The sequence below is a fragment of the Colossoma macropomum genome, unplaced genomic scaffold (assembly GCF_904425465.1).
Source record: "Colossoma macropomum unplaced genomic scaffold, Colossoma_macropomum, whole genome shotgun sequence".
NCBI classification, from domain to species: domain Eukaryota; kingdom Metazoa; phylum Chordata; class Actinopteri; order Characiformes; family Serrasalmidae; genus Colossoma; species Colossoma macropomum.
The window spans coordinates 49,402,603-49,428,132 of record NW_023494792.1 but is presented as its reverse complement, the minus strand read 5'-3'; the positions used below and the strand labels follow the sequence as shown (position 1 = coordinate 49,428,132).

General features: G+C 38.6%; 1 protein-coding gene and 1 long non-coding RNA gene across 3 annotated transcripts; one reads left to right on the top strand and one right to left on the bottom strand.

Moving 5' to 3' along the window:
- Positions 1 to 74: 74 nt before the first annotated feature.
- Positions 75 to 18,572, bottom strand: cd9b (CD9 molecule b). Of its 2 annotated transcripts, none has more exons than XM_036577452.1 (8): positions 18,318 to 18,572; positions 7,873 to 7,975; positions 2,596 to 2,693; positions 2,309 to 2,383; positions 2,120 to 2,221; positions 1,943 to 2,032; positions 1,213 to 1,296; positions 75 to 573 (listed from the first exon to the last, which is right to left on the bottom strand). In XM_036577452.1, exons 1-8 carry the CDS (start codon positions 18,384 to 18,386, stop codon positions 508 to 510), a joined length of 687 nt encoding a protein of 228 aa, XP_036433345.1. In that variant the 5' UTR covers positions 18,387 to 18,572; the 3' UTR covers positions 75 to 507. The 2 variants fall into 2 exon arrangements, with proteins under 2 accessions (XP_036433345.1, XP_036433344.1); XM_036577451.1 differs by lacking the exon at positions 18,318 to 18,572 and adding an exon at positions 10,169 to 10,401.
- On the top strand, positions 10,463 to 10,808 carry LOC118812433. The gene is made up of 2 exons (XR_005007537.1): positions 10,463 to 10,589; positions 10,674 to 10,808. It is a non-coding gene; the product is annotated as an uncharacterized LOC118812433 (long non-coding RNA).
- Positions 18,573 to 25,530: the final 6,958 nt, after the last annotated feature.

Genomic DNA, 25,530 nt, shown 5'->3' with positions numbered 1-25,530 from the left:
TCCCCTTGTGATACTGTCTGCACAAGAAAGTGAGAAATGATCTAGCGCATCATGTTTGACACAGTTAAACCCAGTGTTGGTATTAGACAATTTTATTTAGCATTAACTACTTTCCATCAAAAGTCTAGTACTGGTATATGCAGAAAATATTTTATTATTATCATCATCTCTTAAAGTTAGTTAAAGTTAGAATTGTAAAAAGAAATAAAATCAAATGTTTACAAGAGCATATTCACACATACATTTAAAAACAGACATCAAAACATCTGGGGAAAAAAAAAATATATATCACACCAAGCCATCATCTATGATAATTTAGGGGGTATGACTGGTAAAAATTATTCCATACAGAGACATTCAGCTGAGGTGGCCATTGCTGGCCAGCATCAGGAAATAATTTACGATTATTTAAGGTGTGCTGAAGCGGTGGTCTGTGGCTTGGCCTGACCTTAAAGCTAAAATCAACAGCAGGCAGGTAGGTGTAACAACAGAGGGTCTGAGAGCTCCTTAAACAATTTCTCGGGTTCGTTTGATGGCACAGCACAGCAGCATGCTGAAGATCATGCCAAAGATCTGCCAAAGAGAAAGCCAACAGTTAATAATAGACTGAGTTCAAATCTAAATAAGCAGTTGCTTAGAGTATTTTTTGTTTAGTATCATTTGTGTTAGTCATGATCCTGGCTGAAAATTCTGGTATGAAGACATCAATGATGATTACCTCCATATATATATATAATGTATATATATATATATATATATAAAATGTGTATATAAATAATAGTTTTTTCAATATTCTATGTTCCCTTTATATAGTTTTATTTCCCATCAGTTTGTGTTTCTTCAGTATTTATGGCCTTTTTTTTCCAGATCAATATCAAGTATTAACTTGTTTTCATTCTTACATACAAAATAACTGAATGCTGCTTAAGGCTCCCAAATGTTCAGAAACGGCCCTGCAGTTCTTTCACAGCAACTGTTGCTAGGGTGGACAAGCTTTATAAAACATTCCCATCCTTCATCAACCTAAGGCAAAACTATAGTGCACCACTCTTGTCAAAATACTGAATTTAGGAAGTCATGTGATATTTATTTTGTTTGCATGTTAAAGGTCATACTTAAGACAAAAACAGAATTTTGCCAAGGTTTTGTAAAGCTTGAACAACCTGGCAACAGTAGCTATGAAAGAACACTTTTTGAAAATGTCATACTCACCATGATCACACCAATGCCAATTCCAACACCTCCAATAATGTGCAGCTTGGAGTTGAACAGGTCATCTATGGCAGCTGGGCAACTCTAAACAAATGGCAACAGGACAAAAACATACAAATACATAAATAGATAAAGCGTGACATTTCAGGAATCAGGCTGGGGTCTACAAACTTTTTGTCTCGGATGGCCAAAGTATAATGTTTGTGGTGGGCTAGCAAACAAAAAAAAAGGGGGCAACTCATTAGCTCTGTTTTTGCATGTTGCCAATGTACGTGGAGAAACTTTATATAGTCCGTTGTTTTCTTTTCATACTAGGCACACTGTCTGGTCATCAGCAATAAGATATTCTCCACACTGGTAGTCTCTAAAACTCCTCTAGTTTGTGTACCATTGCCAGTTATGCTCCATTAGCTCATAACGGCTAACTACTTTAACTCATAACTACAATGTTGCAGTCAGTCACAGCTGAAGGGTTTCAAGGGTCATAGTTTATCACATTTGATTTTATAACATTAGACTATATAGAAGCTAAAAAGGAAGAACATAAGAAGGTAAAAAGGTGTTCGGTCCACTGGCTGCGAGAGTGGTGCAATGTTAAACCAAACATCCTTGTGGGCAGCCCTGATCTCAGCTATTCAGGTCGTCACTTAAATAACAGTGATCGCATTTCTTCTAGTAGGTTGGGAGGAAAAGACGATTGATGACTGGTGGAAGGAAGGTCAGTTTTTACCGTTGTAATGAGAAGCTGCGAACCCTCCTTCTTCGGACATGTGTCTTGGGCAATATCAAAAGCTGTTCCAGTGGTACCACAGCATTGAAGCTAATTAGGGTGGAAAGAAATGTGCTTACTCAGGTTGAATTACATGTCCAGATCTTTAACCAACACTGCATACAAATTAACACGTACGCTATACTGGATCGCTCGCAAAGCCTCCTTGAGGGCTTCCTGCTTTGTAGTTTGGTAATTTTGGTAGGTCTCCTTGTAGAAAGTTTTCAACTCGTCCACAATCTGCACAAGCAAGAGACAGCGAGACATTGTTAGTTATATATATATATATATATATTTTCCTAGCCCCAGTTTGTACATGTTACTAACCGTATCTTTATTTGACAGTCCATAGATTCCAGCTGCTACCTCTGCCGCAAATAAGACAAGCAGGAAAATGAAGAACTAGATAGAGAAAGACACACACACACATACACACACACACACACACACACACACACACACACACACACACACACGTTATATTGACTAGGTCTTAAAATGTCTTAAAATACTGAAAACATCACAGGCCCATTTCAAGTCTGAAAATCAAAAAGTAGTATCCAGAACATCTGAAAGGTCTGACAAAATTTGTGTACACCTGCAAGAAGACTCACCAATCCCAGCATGCACGGTGACTCTCGAATAGCTCCACAGCAGCCAAGGAAGCCAACCACCATCATGAGGGCACCAGCCACAATAAGGATGTAAACACCTAAACAGCAAAAAAAAAACAAAACAAAACAAAAAATATCTGGTGATGCACACCACAGCTGGAGCACTTTAACGTGAGAGTCTGGTGAAAAATACAATTTACATTTTAATTTTGCCCATAACCCAAATGTAGTCAAGCACCCAAGTCATTTCATGTCCAAAGGTTGCCTCTATAGTTTTTTTTTTTACTTATATTAGTTACGAGAGTACTGTAGCTAACTAGCAACAGACTCTTATGTATGCCAATTATCATTGTGCAAACTGCATGCCTAACTCACTATTACACATTTTATATAACATATTAAACATGTCAAACCACATCAAGGTATTACATATTCTCACATAGACCTGCTTATGTGGTTTCTGATAGTGTTTGACATACTGTTATCTATGAAAATGGTATGGACAAAATTCAGCCTTCATGATTGCTGCTAATATCATTTTAGCACTGCAACATTCTTTTGTACATTTTTTTAGATAACACTATGCCGAAGCTTACCTATGTTCCAAGGGCTGTGCAGACCCCCTAGATCTTTATAAAACATCAAACCTCAGTATGATCCATTAGACCTATGAAAGGGTTCCTAAGGTCATGGTTGCGGGTGGGGGGGCGGCCATCAGAGGTCATACAGTGCACTTGCCCTTGGCAAGACTAGCCTCAGTGACCCAATTAAGTTTGTAATGCCAACAGTTTTTCTGAGAAATTAGAGCACAGTATACATTCATACATACATGAACTGGGGAACATTGGGCAGCAACCTAGAAATTTCAAAGAGGGAACACAGAAATGACTCCTAGTACATCGTACAGTGTCAGAAACTACATAATCAAGTTTTAGAGGTGATTGTATAAATTCAGGCATACAGCTTGCACAATGCTAACTGTTGAGTTATTAGCTTCCATTACTCATTAACTATGGTAGCACTACAGCAAAAATTAATTAGCGAAGTTCAGACACCAATTACTTTTTGACCTTGTTAGCAAATTAGTACTTAAGAGGGCAGCTCACAAGAACAAAAGGTATATATGGTTTGGACTCTTATGCTGCCCTGCCTAAAACAGACAGCTTCAGGCACAAACCATGCCTCATGCTAAAGCCATCCTATTACCTCAGCATGGGCGTGTGCAGTATGCCCAGAGTGCAGAAAACAATAGATCCAATGCTGAAGTCTGCAGTGGTGTGCCTACATAACACCACCCACTAGCTATTGTTGCCGACAGCCTATCATTAAGATGTTTTGCATTGCAGGGCAGCCCTCTCTCACAGCAGTGTGGTGCTATAAGCATTGCGAACTTGCCTGCTGAAATGGAGGGAGTGACCAAGAGCAAGCCTCTATCAATTCCTGACAGGCAAACAAACAGGACCGAACAATGTGGGTTCTGTTGGGGGAGTCGGGGTGCAGAGAAAGGCGCTTCTGTGAGGGTGTGGGGAAAGAGTGAGTGGGAGGGGGACAAATACTGTCTCATTAGCCTCGCCCAGCTAAACAGCACAGCTGTTATGACCCTGGAAGACCAGCCTCTAAATACCCCGCACAAACTCAAAACGACCCCAAATGTCCCAGCCGCTCAGCTCAAACCACCTCACCCATTTTCTAGGTAAATGAGACTCGCCTAAAACATGGCTAAATGCTCACCTGAAACGGGCATTCCAGCCAAAAATAACAGTATAATATTTATTTTTATTAGTTATTTTTCCACGTTATGTACCATTCTGTAGTTTGGCAATATAGCCCCCGGCTTCATTGATTTGAGAGAGTTCACGATTTTATATTGTTTTCATGCTTTCATTCATGGTTCTCTCACTATAATACCCAGCATGCATTGTATAACTACATCAACCACTGGGATTCCCTGCAGTGTCACCAGTCCTAACTGCCATCCACTGGTCCACAATTTGGGTACCCAAGACCAAATTACATATTTTGCTGATGTTTTAAATATTTTGCAAAAAATAAAATAAAAATAAATTAAAAAAATGCAACCTCTGCAGCAAATAATTAATAAAATGATATTAAAAATTAATGATATTAGTTTTCTGCAGATGTTAATGCACAGCTACTCTATATTTGATTATCTTAAATAAAAAAAATAGGTGGAAAAAATGAGCTGTGTCATGTGCAAAAGTTTAAAGACCTTTCCTTAATTAAATCATTATGTCTTAAGGGACTCATTAGGACTGGTTTGGCAGGTCATCTGGAATTGTCATCAGCTGACAGTTCCAAAGCATCATAAATTCCCTAACACTTCTGATCTTGTAACATTCAATAGCCATGGGCTTCTCTAAACAGCTAAGGATCTGAAAATGAAGCAAACTGATGCCTACAAAGCAGGAGAAGGGTATAAAAAGATATCAAAGCACTTCCAGCTCTCAATTCCCACTGTCCGAAATGTCATTAACAAACGTCAGTTAAGGGGAACTGTGGAAGTCAAGGCAAGATCTTGAAGACCAAGAAAACTCTCCGATATAACTGCTGTATGCTGACCAGAAAGGCAAAGCAAAACCCCCATATGACAACAAAGGACCTGCAGAAAGGTTTAGCTGACACAGGAGTGGTGGTGCACAATTCTGCTATGCAGCATTGCCTACACAAACAATAAAGAGTTTTATCTGCAATAAAGAGTCGTCAGAGAGAAAACTAACCTGCAACCTCATCACAAAAGAATGTCTGAAGTATGCAAAACAAAACAAAATCTAGAGAGCCATTTTGGAAACAAGTTCTGTGGCCTGATGAGGTAAAAATGGAACTCTTTGGCCACAATTACTAAAGGTGCGTCTAGGGGAACAAAAAAAGCAGAATTTGATGAAAAGAACACCTTGCCAACTGTTAAGCACTGGATGGATCTATTATGCTTTGGGGTTGTGTGGCTGCAATTGACACAGGAAACATTGCACAGGTAGATTTAAGAAAATCCACTAAATATCAGCAAATTCCAAACGCAAAAAGTGACAGTCAAGAAATTTAAGTTCACTTTCTACAACAGGACAAAGACCCAAACATTATATAAGTGTTACCTCAGTCATCCAAAAAAATTGTAAAGAAAACAGCAACTTTATCTCTACTGAGCACAAATTGATGGCCTGGTAACTACTTTGCTAAATATAGCTTTTAACATGTTAATCCATTCAGTCTATGTAATGATGATTTGAAGACAGTTACTGCAGATGTATGGCTGTAATACAATATGTTGTTTCCTATTGTTACCCATCTGTCTGCCTTTTTTACTTACAAGCCAACCCAAAAACAAAACAAAACAAAACAAACAAACAAAACAACGCCAGCCCCCAAAATCCACCCCAAAGCATGGACTCCATGTAACATTTACAGTAGATGTAGTAATGCTTTCTTTTTGTTTAAGGGCTGAACCTGATACTGATAGTCAAAGATGACCATTTTCACACCAATATTGACTTGCTCTTAAATAAAGACTGTATATATGAATTTTTTTATACTGTTATATGTAGCACTGTGCTCAAAGCAAATCTGCAGTCACTTCAGGGGAGCGTGCTATATTATATTAATAATCTCATTTCAAAGGAGCATTGTACATGAATGCATCTGCAATCTGGGTGTGGTCACCGGCCAATGCTGGGAAAAAAAAATAAAATAAAAAAATAAAAAAAATAAATATATAATATATATATATATATATATAGGCCAGCCAGTGGATGCAATGGTCAACTACTAGTTTAAATCCTACTAGGTTTTTACAAATAAGAAAAGAGTTCATGTATAAGAGCTTCATACATGAATGAATACACTTTGCCAAAGTTTTCTACATTTATGAAAAGACTTAAGCTGTTTAAATAGCTCACTGGTAGTATATTAATGTGCATAATATTTTGGGTAAAGTTTGAACATTATTGGATTATACATGGACACTGTATACATGACAAATTCTGTATTTTCATAAAAGTTCCCTAAGAGGTTTCAGATGACTGGACAGAATTCCACAGTAAATGAAATAATGAATTGAGTCATACTGACCAGCACACTTGTTTTCAGGGCATTAAGGTGCATATACCTCGAGCTATTGCAGCACAATACTGTCTTCAGCAAGAACTACAACTCACATTTTTTACATAAGTGCATACAAGCTAAACACAACTCCCAGCATTCCAGAGAACAGAGCAAATGTGAAAATGTCTTAACTTCAGTTATCGCTCTGTGTACTTCTTACTCCTACGCAAGAAAAGAACTCATTCTGTCAGTAAACATACACACGCCCTTTACAGCAATACCCAGAACTAGCAGAGTGCTAAAATGACAGACATGTTTACAGTTTTTTAAATACATTTCACCAATAAAAGTACTGGGAATGGATGCAGGCAGCAAGAGTTCATGTTAATAAACTGCTTTGACCTTAACTACTGACACTGAAAAAGAAATTACTATCCAAAAGCACGTGTTTACCATGAAACATCATGTCTTAAGGTTACTCTCAGAATGACCTTAGGGGTCAGTTTCCCCAAATCCTTGATTTAAATTAAGTTTATTCATAGACTAAAGAAGTGCACACTTATGTCTGCACATTGCTCACTTATGTCTGCACATTTGCACTTAAGGTACTGCACTTGTCTTATTTTGTTCCATGTTGGACCATTGATCCTGGAGGAATGTAATTTTGCTCCAATGTGTACTTGTACATAGATGGAATGACAATAAAAGCCTCCTGACTTGACTTGATAGTCATGTATTCCAAGACTGGGCTTATGTATCCCAGGGAACGTATTACACAAAGCTGGATTTTTATTTTTTTTTCAGTAAACTGGATAGCTTTAGCCCATAGGGAGGCCAGCCCAACAGAAATGTCCCCTACCTTTTGGACAGTCCCCTACCTTTTGGACGGTATTTTATTAAATATTTCCCAGAGTCTTTCAGAACATTATTTCTATCTTGATGTAGATAACAAAGAACTTCCTTATTTACACTTTTCTTTCATTCTCTTAGCAGACTGTGTACCAGTCTGAGCTCTGATAATTCAAATAACTTGGTTTGCTGATTGTGGGTGTGACCTGCTCCCATGACTACCACCATACCCAAACAAACCCAAGAGCTGAACGCAGGGATAATGTATGGATTGTGCGAGGTGTGGCTAGTCCTGATTTTAAATCCGTGGGGTGGTCTGCCTGTCGCCTAATGCTGAAAATTGAAATGACCTTAAGATGTCCCTCTTTTTACCTGTGAAGAATGCAGTAGGCGAGCCCTCTACTTGAAAAAGGCCCTCAGTCCTGCTGTCAAAACGCAGCCACAGTCCAACAGCCAGGACTCCTGTGCCTGCAAGCTGATAAAATCAAAACACATGCAAATAAGATTTGTTTGAGTTTCTGTCCTGCAGCAAGATAATCAGGAGCTGGTGTATGGTACTGCCTGGTAAAGCCTTCTCTGGTAAACAGGGCACCACCATACCAGCTAATTTAGGAAGTACTAATTGGCTAGTACAGTTTTGTGCAAGTGGAAAACAAGAATAGCAGGTTAGGCATGAGGTGAAACTAACTCAGTCTGAGGGAATGAAGTCCAGCAAGTCTTTTAGAAAAGACGGTGTCATTGTTTTTTGAAAGAGAGGCCTACATGTAAAGCATGCTAGCCAACCCACCACACTATCTTCATCAAACTTTGTGGCATTAAATTGAAACCCAGGCTGTAACATGAAAGATCAAAATCATAATGCTGACACTGATGCATCAACCATTATGTGGTCATTTTCCTCAGCGTCAATGAAGACCACAAGCTCATATGTAATAATTTCCCTGGATACAACAAGGCACTTGCGTTACACAACATGGCTGCAGATGTCCCCCATATATTCCACAATTGCATAACCATAGCTATGACAGATCATAGTCATGCTTGACTCAAGTCAGAGTGTGGTAAAGATCACTTCTTGATGCACCATCATAACTGTTTAAAAATGACAGTGCTGTACAAACACACAAAACAGTGGACAAACTTTAGGGTGTAGTGGTGTCAATCTTATCTTTCTTTACCAAGTTTCAACAGCCAGATTCCTCTGTGCTAATATCTAGTGTGAAACTGTCACGTTTAAACAGATTTCAATCTAGGGTGTGGCTGGTTTCTATGGAAGCCCATTCAAGCCAGGTAGAAGAGGAAAAAAAGGCAATGTTTTATCCTCGTTCTCTGTTTCTGGCAGCAGCAAGTTCAAATTAATTACTTATTTTCTTGAAATTTTGACTTAGTATCTCAAAATGATGACTTGCCATGTCAAAAGTAATTTCTCAAAACTTGACTTTGTATGGTAAAATAATGATTAAGTCTAAGTACTGACTTATTTTCTCAAAATTTGGACTTATATTATGAATTATATTATAAATTATGACCAATAACCCCAATATACATGTTAACTTTCTTGAAATTTAGTAAGTCATTATTTTGAGACACAAGTAGTCAAATTTCAACATAATGTGTTACTATTTTAACAGAGCGAGCCATTATTTTGAAATTTTGGGAAAAATAACAGATCAAATGTGTATTTGAAAGTATCTAAAATCCCAATTTTGACAGCGATCTGCCAGAAACAGAGAAGCAGGGAAAAATAAAATAAAATAAAATAAACCTAGGCAAGAATGGGCTTCTGTGGGTTCCATTTGAGTTTAATTTTGCTGCAAACAAACCAGCCAACAACTGGACAACTACACTGCAGATTTGTGTATGTGCCCTATCAGCCATGATAAAACCTGTTTGTCATGTTTGTTTGGCCTTTTTTAATCAGCAGAGTACTTAGAATGGTCATGAATTCACAAATCCCTGCGGTAAGGTCAAACAGGCCTGCAAGCTCAATAGGCCAAACTTGCAGGGCGGGTTTTTCATTGACGAAGAATAAGCCTAACCTAGGATGACGCATAGAGAATCACAATTAAGTGAGTGATATAGTCCAGGTCAAAGTTTCATGTTTCTAGGAAATTACCTCTCAGTGTTATAGCCATTTGATGGTACAGAGACTGGGTCAAAAACAAAATGTGACCAAAGATTACATTGGTTTTATCTATTGGATCTCAGACACATTGGGGTAGTGAGTGACAAACCCCTGTGTTCTGAGCATGTAAGAGCTGTAGCAGGAAAACATGCCTTAACTAGATTTTCTAATGACTGCAGTGCTGAGAAAGAAACATCAGATTCATAGCCTCTTCCGCTTAGTGATTCCAATCTAACCATCATACCACTCTCCTCATCTTCTATTATGTGCATTAGCAGGCCAATCTGTCTAAAAGCACCATTAGCACAAACATGAGTTTGCTGAAAACGGAAAGCAGCAGTGAGAACTGCGTAGCTTAGTTTCACTTTAAAAACCTTCTCACACCACAAACAACATCAGTAATAAACCTCATATAGTACCTTTACATACATAAAATGAAGCTCAAAGTAAGCATTATGATAACATAGGAAGCACATGTATATATTCTACTCCTCACTGAAGCACCCTACAAACCAGTATCTGAGATGGAAAGATTATACATACCCAAAACAGAAAATTGAAGGCAAACATCAGGTACTTGATGCAGCTGACACCTCCTGTTACGACTCCCATGGTTAAGCTTTAGAGTTTTCAAACGAAGACAAAAACCTGAACTTTAATTCAGACTAACAGTGCGTAGCCGGCTCTAGCCTCTCAGGGTGCTTCCCACCTTAAGTCAGAGAGTGAGGCGCGTAAATGAAGCGTATCTGGTCATAACCCCATGACTTCCGTGTTTATATGAGTGGCTATATGGGCGGGTCCAGATAAGGAACGGTCAAAAGTTGGAGCGGGGAGACACTCCACCCTTAAGCGGACAACATGGACTTAAGCCAAACTTTAGCTTCGGACCAAACTTTAGCGATTATATATGTTCCCTTTAAGATTACAGCGATGTTGTGGCCATTTTTGTAAACACGAGGGTCCTGTGAGTATTCTGAGCCTAAACACGCTTTTTCAGACGAGCTGACTTTAAGAAAACCCTGTTTTGTTTGGTGTTTGTTCTGCCCAGTGTTTCAACACAGGCTACTGCTGTTGCCCTGGAAGACGGAGACGGGGGCGGGGCGAAGCGGTTGAGGCAAGCAGACAAGAACTGAGCTCCTTTTCGCCCCGTTCACTTGAACGGACACGCACCACCTCGGTTTACCGTATATTTTGATCGAAGTCGTGTTGTCCTTGTCAATTTGTCGTCGACGCCATGCTCTTATACCCATATACAGAACTCTACGGGATAAAATGAATTTCTCAATGAGAAAAATGAATGGAATTTACAAAATGGCACCTGTCGTATCTGGTGTAAATCAAAAATGTTCCAAAGCTGACGCGTTAATTTTGTCCTATGAACATTCTTCTGTCGAATATCACTGAATCCTCTGAATAACGAGATCGTTAAAGCGTCAAAACGTGAAAATTGCTACCTGTAAGCTAATGATACTTGCAGCCTCCTTAAAAACCAGCACCAGCTTGCTTTGCCAGTGTAATATTCCCATGTTCAGACTGAGGGCAGATCAAAAGAAACAGGTTTCACTTGTTATCTGCTCTTCGTCTGATACTTACTGAAACACGATATATCTTCTATGTTCTGTTCATAGTTTGATTTGAACAGCTCTACAAACCTACCTGCACTCAGGCTAACTTAGTACAGACTTTGCTTAATATCACTGCTGACCCCCTAATAAGCTGATTTAGGCTATCAAAATATCCTAATTACTATTTAAATGCTGGTAACATTTTCTGAGGACATTTTCTCAGGACATTCGCCAGCTTCTTGTTTGAATTTTTTTCCGTTCAGCAGTTAATGCTGGGCCATTTAAGTTTTTTTTTTTTTATTATTTAATTCATGATGAACTACTAAACATTCTGAGCTGCAAACAGATTTCATGGTTGGTCTACCATGCTTGAAACTTTTTCCTAATCACAAGTCAGAATGCTGTCCACGACAAACAAATATACTATGCACTTTCATAAATTATATTTTTGTTGAGCATAGTGAATGATTTGAACATTTATCTGGAAAAATGAATGTCGCTGCTCCGCTCCACAGCTCAAATGCTGTATGTATGAAAGGCCAGCGCGTTCAACCTGTAGCCACATCGCTCATGCCACGCAGAGGTAGCATGTGTGAATAAGGCCTAACAAGCCTAATGTCTCACAGTTCAGGTCAAAAAGAACCCCAGGATCTGTAAAGTGAATGCCTATTTTGTCTGTACAAACTCAAATAATTTGTTCTTGCTGCTTCTTTTACTCTTAGGCTGTGTGTTTATAGAGGTATTTGACTTGTATTCACTTGATAGAATTTGTTCTGGAAAGCCTGCTTATCTGTGTACATCTAAAAAATGAATAATGCTTGATGCATAAACAAGCCTGTTTTTGACACAAGAACAACACAGACAAGGTGAGCAGAAAGTCTTGTTCCGTTCTTCAGTTCTGAAGAAAAAGAATGGGGAGCTCAAAGGGGAATTCCAATGAATTTTCAACAGTTCTGCATAATTAAATCATTTGCATATAAACTAAAAGTCATTCAGAGTGGTTTGACGTGAAGCGCTCAATTCTAGAGATACTTATTGAGTCAGAATTGTTTATAGTGGTGAGGATAGGAACCAGACATCTGAAACGTAAAAGCTCCCTCACAGGACGTTTTTATGTGAAATGGCTATAAATATGCTGCCTGATGCCTGAGACATTGTCAAACAACATTTCTGAGATAAGGTTTTGGCCTAAAATATATATTTTAAAAGCCATTAATGGTGGAAGGGTACATGAAGGGTGTTACAAGGCAAAATAGCCCCCCTTAAAAAAACATGTTTTTCCAGATTTACTACTATTTTACCTGTATAAACTTTACATATAAATACTCAGAAGACGTGAGTAGGTTCACTGTTTCTTTGGGTAGTAAATAAAATGGCCATATTTGTCTCATAAACATGGGGACACCTGATTCCTGTCATTACCAGAATTGGTAAGTCGGCAAGTTTCTCTACAATGCATCATTTACCACCACTCTGAATGACTTTGTTTACATCTCAACCACTATATTATGCATTCATTCTGAAAAAATGGTGGAATTGCCCTTTAAGGTGAATAAGGTGTGTTTCTGCTTCTAAAAGGCCTAACGGCTTCTGAACTGAAACTCTTGACCATAAGGGACTGGGTTGCTGGACCTGAAATGCGGCTATTTGTATATTCACAAAATGAGGTGGATCAGCAAGTTCTAATTTCACCTCAGAGTTTTCCACATCAAACACAAAACATGCAGTTGCTTCAGGCTAGTTTTGCTAACAGTGACAATTTGTGATTCGGACCATCTTGTACAGAACAAGATGATATAAATATATACACACGCACACAAATGGATTTCTAGAAGTTACAATGAAAAATTTAAAACAAGCCTATGGATCACCGTAACTAAAAGGGTTAGCTAAAGAGCTCACTCAGCTAACAGTGCTAACATGCTAAGAGCTGGCTTTCATTCCCTGCTATTTGCTGTCTTTAGTTTTTGGCATGACTGTCCTTTAAACTCTAACTTAAGACACTGAAGCAAGGGAATGAGGAAGGGATTGCCTTCCTAAAATTCACAGAGAGGACTCTGATTACAACAGCTGACTGTCACTGACACAAAGAACCCCATTTAAATGCTTGAAACATATACAATTTGGAGCAGGTACAAAAATGTGTTGACTGCAGTGGTCTGGTTCAGAATCCTGAACCCAAATCTGGCAGTTGACAGGATTCATTGGGCCAATGCCCAGGAATGATTTTCAGGTTCATTGAATGAAACTTAAATTTCCACTGCTAGTATAGAATAAAATAAACTTTTTTCATTTTGATTTCCATTCAGAAAGGATGGCTTTGTATGTAACATAGGATATCTAAGGCCTATTTTTCAACAATAAATCTACTACTCTAAATTTGCAAAGTAAACAAAATGGCTTTACCATGAAATCCATAACTGTGCTTTAAAGTAATGCTGTAGTTTTCAGTGTACACATGTGTGAAGGTGGAGTTCCATATTGTTAATGTAGTCTATTATATGTCAACAGGCTGGCCTTCAGTGGTGTAGCCTGAGGCCAGAAACATACTCAACGCAAGTAAGCGAACGCAAATGACAGTGCTTGGCCAACGCATTGCAAACGCTCAGTCCTTCTATAAAAACTCACCATGCGTTCTTATGTTACTGTGGAACTTAAAACAAGGGGACGTTAGCGTACAAATCAGAGAGGGATCTACTGTTGTTCCAACAGCCTCAACAGCTAAATATGGACAAGTAGAGGAGAATGAGCTACTTTCCCTCTTCTGTTGGAATGGAAAGGCGATAATGTATCATATTTTTATGTAAGCCATCTATGCATAAGACTCAATTGCTGCTAGAAAAGTATTATCATTTGAAAAATAATCAGGAAAGTATGAATACATACACAATTTACATGTAATTGAGAGTAAATGTGAACATATGTAGAACTATTGTCTATATAGAACCATATACAACAAATTCTCCATCAATCTGAAGCATTATTTCACCTTTCAAAGAACCATTTAGCATGAAATGGTTCTATATAGAACACATGGTCCTAAATACAATCATTGCTTTGACTAAAGAAACTTTGTAGAACCACCTTTTTAAGCATGTACTGCATCATATCAAGGCCTATTAGAAATGACTAAAGAGAGTTGACTCCTTTAAGCTTGCTGACACTTTCCGTTTCCCAAAATGAGTATTGATTATATTGGAATGAACATTTTTTCATGAAGCTTTATCATGTGTTGGCTGTTAAATGGATAGGGAGTGGCATCCTCTTACAACTTTCAGTTTCAGAATGACCACTGGTTGAATCTTAATGGAAACTGATCGTGAATAAATTTTCTTCTTCTTTTTCTACTTCTTCTTCCTCTTCTTTTTACCAAAATAATCTGTTTGTCAGATCATGTGGATGACTTGATTCAACCCAGCAGCCACAGAACATCTGGGATTGGTCAGGATTCTCACAGCACACAATAAAACATTGTGTGAGATCGGTTAGAGGCTCCTGCACACTTTAATGATATTGATATTGCAAAGGCTGATGTCGTGATAATGATTAAGGAGCGATACATTGGACAACCCTATGCTGAGCCTATGATACTTTTCTGTTTCCTAGTATATACAGCACCCTTCACAAATTTTGGCACCTCTGGTAAACATGAGCAAAACAGGCTGTAAAGAAGCTTCTTTATTGCTTATCCTTTTGATCTTTCACACAAAATATTAATAAAAATCTAACATTTTTGAAGTACATTGATTGAAAAAACCTAAATCTTATCAGAAAATAAATATTTCTCTCAAATCTGTGTGCCACAATTATTGGCACCCCTTCACTTAATAATTTGTGCAGCCTCCATTTGCAAAGCTACCAGGTTTGTGTCTTTTCCTATAATGCTGAAGGAGACTTAGTGAGACATATGGCAAAAGATCTGAGAGCATTCCTCCATACAGAACCTCTCCAGATCCTTCAGATTCTGAGGTCTACACTTATGGACTCATCCTACAGGTTTTCTATGGGGTTTAGGTCAGTGGTCTGGGGTGGCCAAGGCAAAACCTTAATTCTGTAGTCAGTGAACCATTTTTGGGTTGATTTTGAGGTGTGCTTTGTATCACTGTCCTGCTGGAAGATCCAACTATGGCCCAGTTTAAGCTTCCTGGCTGATGCAGTCAGGTTTTGATTTTATTTCTGCTGGTACTTGATTGAGTCAGTGATACTGTGTATCTGAATTAAATATCCAGGACCTTTGGAAGAAAAACAGCCCCACATTATCACAGATCCACCACCATACTTCACAATGAGGATGAGGTATTTTTATGCATGCATGTCTTTGTGTACATGTCAAACTCACCTCTGGTGTTTGTTGCCAAAAACCTTTATTTTGGTCTCATCTGACTATAGAACACGGTCTTACTGAAAGTTCCAGTAACGTTTGGTAAACTGTAGGAGTTGAGTTTGTTGGTCATTGACAGCAGAGGCCTCTTTCTGGCAACCCCCCATAAACAACTTGGTGGTTATATAGGTGGTGTTTGATTGTAGTTTGGCAGAAGTTGTGACCCCAAGACCTAACTAATGTCTATAATTCCCCACCTGTGATCCTTGGAGATTCTTTGTCCACTCAAACCATCCTCCTCACTGTGCGTGGGGTCAGTATAGATATATGTCCACTTCCCAGCAGATTCTTAACATCTCCAGTTGCTTTAAGCTTCGTAATTATTGACCTGATAGTGGAAATGGGCATTTCCAGCTGTTTAACTGTTTTCTTGTAGCCATTTCCTGATTTGTGCAGCCCAACAACCTTTTGTCATACATCACTGCTGTTTTCTCAGGTCTTTATCATAACGATGGATGACTGAGGGAATTTGGCCGGTGTTTCACCTCATATATATTCCCCCGTAAATTAGAAGGTCATGGCTGACCATGTAAGTGTTCCTAATCGCTTAGGTGAACTAAAAAACAAAATATGAATGGGAATATACTTCAGTTTCTAGGTGTGCCAATAATTGTCACATACATACATTTAAGAATTTCTTTTTTATGACAAGATTTAGTTTTTTTCAATCATTGGACTTCAAATAAAGTTTAGATTTTGGCTTACAGCTCATTTTGCTCATGATTACCAGGAGTGCCAATATTTGTTCATTGGCCATTTTACTAGGTGCACCTACTGTACAGGTACGCGTTGTAGGTTTACAATTGCTGACAGTAGTCCATCTCTAACTGTACAATTATTGCCCCCCCCCCACCTTGTTCATCAAATTACCACATATGGAAATGAGTATGGAATAACAAAGCTGCAGAAAATATAGCCTTAAACAGGAGCTGGACATACAAATCATCCTCCCCCTTCAACAAGTTATAAAACAACTATCAGCAACTTAACAGAAATTAGACCACAGACATTGCTTCAGTGCAATGCAATCTACTATCGTGGGCGCAAACAGTGGAGAAACATAATCTGCAGGTTTCACAGATATCAGCAAATACTTTGTGTGTAAAGGCCCAGACTGATCTCTTGCAACTTTCGCCTTAACCTTGAACATGTCCACAGCATCATATGCAGAATCTGGTCTAGCTGGCCATGACTTGCTGTCCCTTTGAACTCATAAGTGTGTTGCTTACTTTTTTCTATTTTTATAGCTGCTAATATATGTGTGTACCAGTTCCACTAAGCCAGATGTTTCCATTCGGGATGACATGACAATGACTGAGAAAGCTCTATAGCAACAAGAATGAAGTCAAGAACATGAAGAAATAATGCCTTGTATATCAAAAGGAATCAAATCTCAAATCAGGTAACATAGTTTCCCTCTGCAGGCCCTCTAGTGGCCATCCCACCATCAGAATGGAAATCAACTTGGATATTTTTTTTCAATTAATGTAATCAAATAAAATATCTTTCTCCAACTTTAATGTTGTTAAATTAACTAGAACACTGTTGGCTATCTGTGTGTGAAATGTCGTGACTCTGTGTTGAGCTGCTGATGAGCAATGATGGATGAAAGCAGAGGGTTGTAAAAACAATTCACACCTCTCCACAAAGACGGTCATGTTGACATAAAACAGACAGCAAACCTGCAGCTTCCTTCATATCAAACAATCCTGTACAACTATCACAAAAAAAACATTTCAATTCATTAAAATACACAGTGGTATGCAACAGGTTGAACACCCCTCAGTCATATTACATGTTTTGTAGATTTTCTAAGTGAAAATAAGTGAACACATCCAATAAGGAACACACTATGGCATGTTTCTGCAAATTCTGGTAACATTTTATTTTGATAGAGCCACTGTAGATGCTTTGTAGATGCTCAGTCTGTCTTTAAGTAACATTCAACTATATTCTATTAAATGCAACTGAACTTAAAGTTGAGTGTGATAGATTCTAAATCTAACCCTAATCCTAAACCTAAACCTAACCTTAACTTCAACACAGAACCCACCTACTCATAGACCAAACCTTCTCCACAATATGGTTAATAATCAACTAAGTATCAACAGAAAGTTAATAATTGAAGTATCTGTAGATCATCTGTAGAGGACCATCAAGATAAAGTGTGACAGTTCAATTCAGCAAATACACAGTAGTTGTGCATTAAATCGAGCAGTGTGTTTTCAGTAGATGATGTGTTGACTTGTTTTCACTTAGAAAATCAACAAAATAGGATTTTTAAAAAAAATATTTTCAGGAGTGCCCAAACTTTTGTATTCCATCAACTTTATTAAAGACGAAAGTGCACAGTTCAACTGAGGGAGCTCCTCCAAAACAGATGGGAAATGCATTTTTTGGCATTATATGAAAAAGGACAAACAGTATTGTACAGATCATAACAGTATATGTCTTATCATTTAATAACTTTTTCCCCACAGTACTTATTTAATATATAATCAAACAATTTGCCGTCTAGTTTATAATGTTTAGGTCTACATTGTGTAAGTTATTACTGAATATAAATTAACATTAAAATTACTGTTAATAACAATATGACACGTGATTCCAGACTGTTGACCGGTAGTGTAAGGGGGTGTGGATATGAGCTACTAGCTAATATAACACGCTTATTAGTGCAAAGCAGATAAACCTTCATATACTCCTAAATACAGCAAAGTGAACGCAAGTGTTTGTTGAAACTCACCCAAATGACGAAATTAAAGACGAAGAGGAGGTATTTGATGCACACCTCTCCGCTGGTCAGCGCTGCCATGATGACCGGTGCTGAAACTGCGACCTGCAGCCTAAACAATGTCAACAAGACGGTTTGCTCTCCCGCTTTCGGCTTCTAAAGTGATTATATCCCAAAAGCTGTGCTGATGAAAAAGTGGCTGTGCTGTTTGATGCACTTCGCTTATTCTCCGCTGGTCAGCGCTGCTCCTCCTACGGGATGGCCGCGTGAGTAACGGTGCACTCCCACCACAGAGGAGAAAGAGGGGTTTAGAACAGCGCCAGTGTTTGTTATGTAGTCTGAGAATACGTGACCTGAGAGTGGACACTGCTTATTATTAGACTGTTTATTAGTGAGAAATCTGCACATGAAAAGCGACATAAGTAGCTGCTTAGGGCCCTGTAGACACCAAGTGCTCGCTAACAACTCCTAGGATATTACTGCACCATTATGTATAGATGCTTTTCTAATTGGTTTTGGTTTATAAGAAGAACAAGAAGTGCTGGAAAAGGGGTCCATCTAATGAAGCAGGATTAACTTAAACAGGCTCTCTGGCTGAATTTCAGCTTCATGAAAACAAACACAGCCACAGTGAACTCTCTTGACAACAGTGGTTAACAACTTTCTTTGTTAATCCAGGATTAGATACACAGGCTTTAAATAATCCAGGTTTAGATAGTCAGGCTGTGATTAATGCAGGTTTAGATTCTCAGGCTGTGATGAATCCACATTTAGATACACAGGCTTTGTTTAATCCAGGTTGAGATACTCAGGCTGTGATTAGTAGAGGTTTGATACTCAGGCTGTGATGAATCCACGTTTAGATACACATTTATTTAATCCAGGTTTAGATAGTCAGGCTGTGATTAATGCAGGTTTAGATACTCACACTGTGATTAATCCAGGTTTAGATACTCAAGCTGTGATTAATGCAGGTTTAGATTCTGAGGCTGTGATGAATCCAAGTTTAGATACTCAGGCTGTGATTAATGCACTTTTGGATACTCAGTTTGTGATTAATCCAGGATTAGATACTCAGGCTGTGATTAATGCAGATCTAGATATTCAGGCTGTAATTAATCCACGTTTAGATAGTCAGGCTGTGGTTAATCGGGATCTTGATACCCAGGCTGTGATTAATCGGGATCTTGATACCCAGGCTGTGATTAATCCATGTTTAGATATTCAGGCTGTAATTAATCCAGGTTTAGATAGTTAGATAGTCAGGCTGTGATTAATCCAGATCTAGATACCCAGGCTGTGATTAATCCAGGTTTAGATAGTCAGGCTGTGATTAATGCAGGTTTAGATAGTCAGGCTGTGATTAATGCAGGTTTAGATAGTCAGGCTGTGATTAATCCAGGTTTAGATACTCAGGATGTGATTAATCCAGGTTTAGATAGTCAGGTTGTGATTAATCCAGGTGTAGATACTCAAGCTGTGATTAATGCAGATTGAGATACTCAGGCGTTTAATCCAGCTTTAGATACCTAGGCTGTGATAAATCCTAATATCTGTGCACATGACAGTGTGATATTTATGACAAACACGTGAAACAGGAGGAGGAGTCGCTAAAGAGGGAAAAGAAATCATACAGCCTAAACTGTAGAAATTAAATCATATGAAACAGTGAAAAAGTGATGAAAAATGCTGTCACCACTGCTATCAGAATTAAGATTAAAGTTAGACAGGTAAACCAGAAATACTGTGTTGTGAGACAGACCCCTGGATGGAGAACTCTGAGAAGTTTATCTTTTATTTAAATTGTAACTTTTTACAGCTCCAAACGAGGATTGTAAGGAATTTTTTCCTCTTGTCCCCTTCTCTGATACCTCCACCACCTCACTCTATCTGGTTCTTCTCCTCTGAGCTCCGGGAGTGTGCTAGAACAAACGACATAGGTGTCTCAATGTTCAGGAACACACTTCATTTATTCTGGGGTCAGGAGGGCCTTTTAAGCATGGCATTTAAAAGCATACATGATTGGCAGTTTAGCCAGTACAAAGAAAATATAGAGTTTGCAAGAACACTAAGCTGAGGTGCTAAAAAACCAAGAAACCATGGTGGAGCCAGACGCAGCTGCCAGGAAAGGTGTTAAAATATTTTGCTTAGACAGACAAGCATAAGATGCTTGTTTCTTAAAGAAGTTGGTGTGCTTACAGAACAGCTTTATGGTACAGAAAATGATTGTTCTTTTACGGAAATCCACAGAATTTATTTCAAGCATTAATTTTACAGTACTGAAATCCTGCTCAGGGCCCCCAAAGGACTAGATTTGGCCCAGCTTTCACATTTTTCAAAAAACCCTCACAAGCTTCAAAGCAAGGCTGTTTGTAAATGACTCATGGAAGCAAAATTTGATCCAAATCATGTTTTCTTTTTATGTCAGGTAATGTCAGGTCCCTAACCACAGTGGATGTCAATATGATAGTTGTAGGAGAGATATTATTAAAGGAATACTCCAACATTTTTCAACCTAATCACTATGATCTCCATTTGTCGCATGGGATTGATTATCATGGAAAATCATTTTGACACATTTCTCTGTTTTTAATAAAGAACAGAAAACCTGTTGATTTGATTGTGACTTGTATGTGTAGTTGCTTTTCATCTTCTCACTGATCTCTATTATTTTATTACAAGTCAGCTCTCTAAGTACAGGAAAATGATTGTCCATGGTAGACGACCATATGCTAGAGATGTGTCAGCTAGAGATTAGGTTGAAAAATGTTGGGGTGTTCCTTTAACCACAAGCCCAAAGACTTAACACAGGCATCAATCATCTGCCCTAGAAATGATCCCATGATTGTAAGATGCACATGCTGGCTCAGTGCCAAGGAAACAAACCGACCAGATTGCAACATGACAGAGTAACCACCCAAAAAAACAACAACATATAGATTCTTCCCACAAAATTGTGTTTTTGAGGGTTTGCGTTATGAAATTTGTGGCTTCTATAGATGCTGTCATTGAGGATCATTAATATGCGCCGTTGCCTTACTCATCGTTGCCGTCACATTGTGCTCGCCACTGCATATGAGTGTGACAGATCCTCCTCCCTCCCATCAATAACGTTTATGGCTTTGTCTGATTTTCCCTCAAGCTGCTTGTATCGGGGTGGTACAGAGGAAAGGACAGTAAGGATGACAATTGCGCCTTAAGGAGAGGCACTGTTTTGGACAGAAGAATGGAAGCCATTGTCGTGGACACAGCGCCGCACGCCCTCACCCACTCATCAGTGTTGTGACAGCCATCCAGCTCCGTCAGTGCTGCACGTCATCCTTAGCAACCAGAACACAATAGCTGTCAATCATGTGGTTAGAAACAGCTCAGAAGCCACAGAATGTGCCAGTATGGAATTAGAAAACACTGAATCACAGTGATGGAATGAAGAGATTGTGTATGAATAAAAGCATGTTTTCCAGTGGCGCTTTTAGATGGCTGCTTGTAATTAGTAGTGCTGTGGTTTATTTTAACCTTCTGTTGTATACCTTTAAAACCTGCATCATGCATCATTTTTTTCCTAATACTTGGTTACACATCCCTTTCCCTTAACAACAGGACCAATCCTGTCAGTTAAAAGTTACACCAATCTCTAAACTTGGTGCTAGAGTTTGTGTGTGCCTATTTCAGTGCTTCACTTGATGTTCTGATTTGAGATTGAGGTCTGGTGATTTTGCTCAAAATGTCCCACTGTTCCAACATGTCTGGTGATCTAGTCACATAAAGACACCCTACAGTTGTCAGCCTGGAATGAGGGAGTGTCAATGCTGTGTTATATTAGGTCTTGAAGCACAAAGTTCATGGAAGAGTGGGTTAAAATGGACAGGAGCTATCTTAAGAAACCGGTTTACACCTTACCTCACCAGACTGATGCTGATACTTTTCTTCCTCATACACTGTTAGAAATAAAGGTTCTGTGCAGGTACATTTTTTGTTCATCAAGGTACATACAATGTAAATGTTCCCTCAAAGGTACAACAGTGGTTTTAAGGTCCAATTGTGCACCTTAAATATGTTTTCCCCAGGTGAAAAGTACATATTTGTACCTTTTCATATCCTAATGTGTTAAAACAGAACAATAAAAAAAGCCTGGAGATGAGACGGGGTGTGTGGAGTCAGTACAACTTAGAAAACACAATTTCAATGGATTATGGTACAATTATGTTGATTAAAGGTGCTGATGTCCAATTCCCACCCAATAGCTAGATCTCTCCCTATCACATAGTGCTACCAAGCTGGGAGAATGAAGGCCAGCATGAGCTTCCTCCCAGGCATGTGAAGCCAACCACTACAACTTCACTGGACAGCTAAACATGCCTAAAAGACAACACTAACTACCAATTCTGTTATGGCAGCTAACACACATTTGTGTTGTGATTGACAGGAGAGGGAGGGCCAACCACAGCGAGGCCAATGATGCTGTCTTGGACTCCTGGTCACAGATGGCTGTGGCATTACCAGGGGCCAAGCTGGCGATCTCCAGATGATAGGACCAATACTCAGACAGTCGTGTCACACGGGGGGCCTGAAACATGTCAAATTAAACTGGATAATTTTATGCATAGGGGGTCTCAATTTTATAGAATTTGCTTCCAGTTTATTACAGAATAAGGCGTGTCGATAAGCTTAGATAAGTTGAAGGTTTCCTCCATGTTTTGTTCAGTTAGAACATCACTGTGTTTGTGCTGCTCTGGTCATCAACATTGTATGCTTTTTCCTTGACCAGAAGCAGAAAAATCTTACGCATCATTGTTAAACACAGTGTGACTGAAACATAATGTTCAGATGCGGCTGCATCAGCGTCCACTTCTTCTTTCTGTCATCTGCGAGAAGACCTTTTTTTTATAGAATCCATAGTCAGGTACTGTTATATTACTTCCTTTGGCACTGACCCTGGAACATGAACAAGTTTATCAGTCATGGAAGCTTATCTAGTTCTTCCTGGCCTGTAACACCTGAAAGATAAAGGACAAAATCTTTGATACATCTCCTGAAACTTTTCTTTAAAATTTGTTTTCAATGTGTTATCATCCTTTTCAGTGTATAAAGCTCACCAAACAGAAAGCAGCCAACCAAAATTTAGTAAGGCCGTGCTCTAAAAAGACATTTTGTTCTATTTTCCCCCCTGTATTTCCCTACTGGCTTTTGAGCATAAGCAGGTTTATCAGTCTTGGTCGTTACTTTCAGACGTGAAAGCATGTGAATGTTGTGAATGTCATTTTGACCTATTAAACTCAACAGAATTTAACAAGCTCACCGCTGCTAACCAGTTATCAATGAGGGTGATAAAAGGGCCTGTGTTCCGCTCCAAAACAAGGCAGGGTTCAGGCTGGCAGCCCTCTCTGTCTGACACAAAGCCAGCCTTCAGAATGTGTCTTAGCATCTTGTGAGGCCATGAGATTTTGGTAGATCACCACAGTGCGGGGGAAGATGGGGCGGACTGTGAAAGAATTATCATTTTAGTTTCTGAAGAAGTGTGGGCTGTGACTCCAGTCAGCCTAGCTCTGACTTTTTCAACATCTTTCTTTTTGGCCTAATATGTACAGTACTGTCTGAAGTCAGATACCACACTTAAGCTATTTTATTTCCAGCCATTCAGTGCAAGTTATTTATTTTTCAACGTCAGAGCAAAAGCAGAAACTACATATTTAACAAGACAATTACACAGAAGGCTCAACAACCAAATATAAGTTTTTTAGTATCTAGTGTGTCCACACTTTACCTTCATTAGCTTCTGTTCTTTTCAGGAGATTTCAGAGAAGTCAAAGTCAAAATTTATTTATATAGTGCTTTTTACAACAGGTGTTGTCACAAAGCAGCTTTACAGAAAAATCTGGGTCCAAGCCCCTATGAGCCAGCCAAAGGCGACAGTGGCAAGGAAAAACGACCTAAGATTGAGAGGAACTGAGGCTCAAAAGGGGAACCCATCCTCCTCTGGTTGACACCGGATAGCAAACAGCATTAGTATAAAATATTAAAATACTGAAACGGGGAAAAAGCAATGGTTTTAGTAAACAGTTTGAGTCTGTGCAGCAGCAGCAGCAGCAGCAGCAGCAGCAGCAGTATCATTAGTAAGGTCAATTTACGCAGGTGATCTTTGCACAGCATTGTACAGCGAGAAGCTTCATGGTGGTCAAACCAATCCAGAAGGCTGGTGAGCAGTGGGCACCCAATCTAGGCAGAAGAAGCAACAGCATTAGACCTCACAGGATGAGCAGTTGTTCAAATGTGCATAGATATTTTTCCATACCTTCTTTCCACAAGTTCAGTCTTAGAAGTTGGTTACATTTTCTTTATTAAGCTTACAAATTACAAATTTAGACTCATGAGTCCTTAAAACTTTACCCTGCCAATGTCTCTCTCTCTCTCACACACACACCTTATCACATTATCTTTGTGCAAAATAACATTTTCTAAAATCTGCATTCATCAGTTTACAAGCAATTTAACTGGTTTTATTTGACTCAAATAAATACTTTTAAACAATGCAGAGCAGATTAAATAGGTTAAATGAACTAAAGCAATAAATTATATCAAATTATATTGTACTTCAAATGAACTTCTTTCCTGTTCCATTTTGTACAGTGTACTAAGTGTAATATATCTTTTCAGTCTTAAGTTTTAAAACTTTGCTGTAGCTGTGAAGAAGACGATGCTTCCCTAATTAAAATGCTGTGTGATTGCTTGTGTCTCAAAACATCTTGAGTAAACAAAGTAGTTATTTATCCAAAATCACAAACAGTTCTTTGTATTGTCTCTAATGACAGCTCAGAAAATGTTATGATTTCTTGGAAAGAATCTAGTGCCCCACCTTTAGGTGTTTAGTAACCATGTTATTAGAAAATAACATTGCAGTGGGTGGAAGATAGAGTTCATACTTTGATATGTGGAACAAAACTACTGGATATTTCTATCCAGTCACATGGAAACACTGTAGTTTTAACTGTGTTTAACTTGATGTAACACATGATGTGATAGTGATGCCTTTGTGTTTATTGGTTATAATAATCTATTGTGGAAGCTCTTGCTATTGTTTGTGAGTATGTGTGATTTTTATATTTTGTTGATTTGTGCTTGGTGAAAGTCATAAAAACTCTCCTTAACCTCTAAAAAACGTGTCCATTCTTCACTCTCATAACCACATAACTACAAATAACTGACATGGTAGCTACGGAATTAACTG

Bases quoted from the DNA above. Each gene is read 5' to 3' on its own strand.
- cd9b (XM_036577452.1), bottom strand. From the start codon at position 18,386: ATGGCAGCGCTGACCAGCGGAGAGGTGTGCATCAAATACCTCCTCTTC. The intron at 2,694-7,872 runs GTAAAAAGAGGG...TTTGCTGTTTAG, and splicing joins GCCTACTGCATTCTTCACAG to GTGTTTACATCCTTATTGTG. The intron at 574-1,212 runs GTGAGTATGACA...TCTCTTTGGCAG, and splicing joins TTGGCATTGGTGTGATCATG to ATCTTTGGCATGATCTTCAG.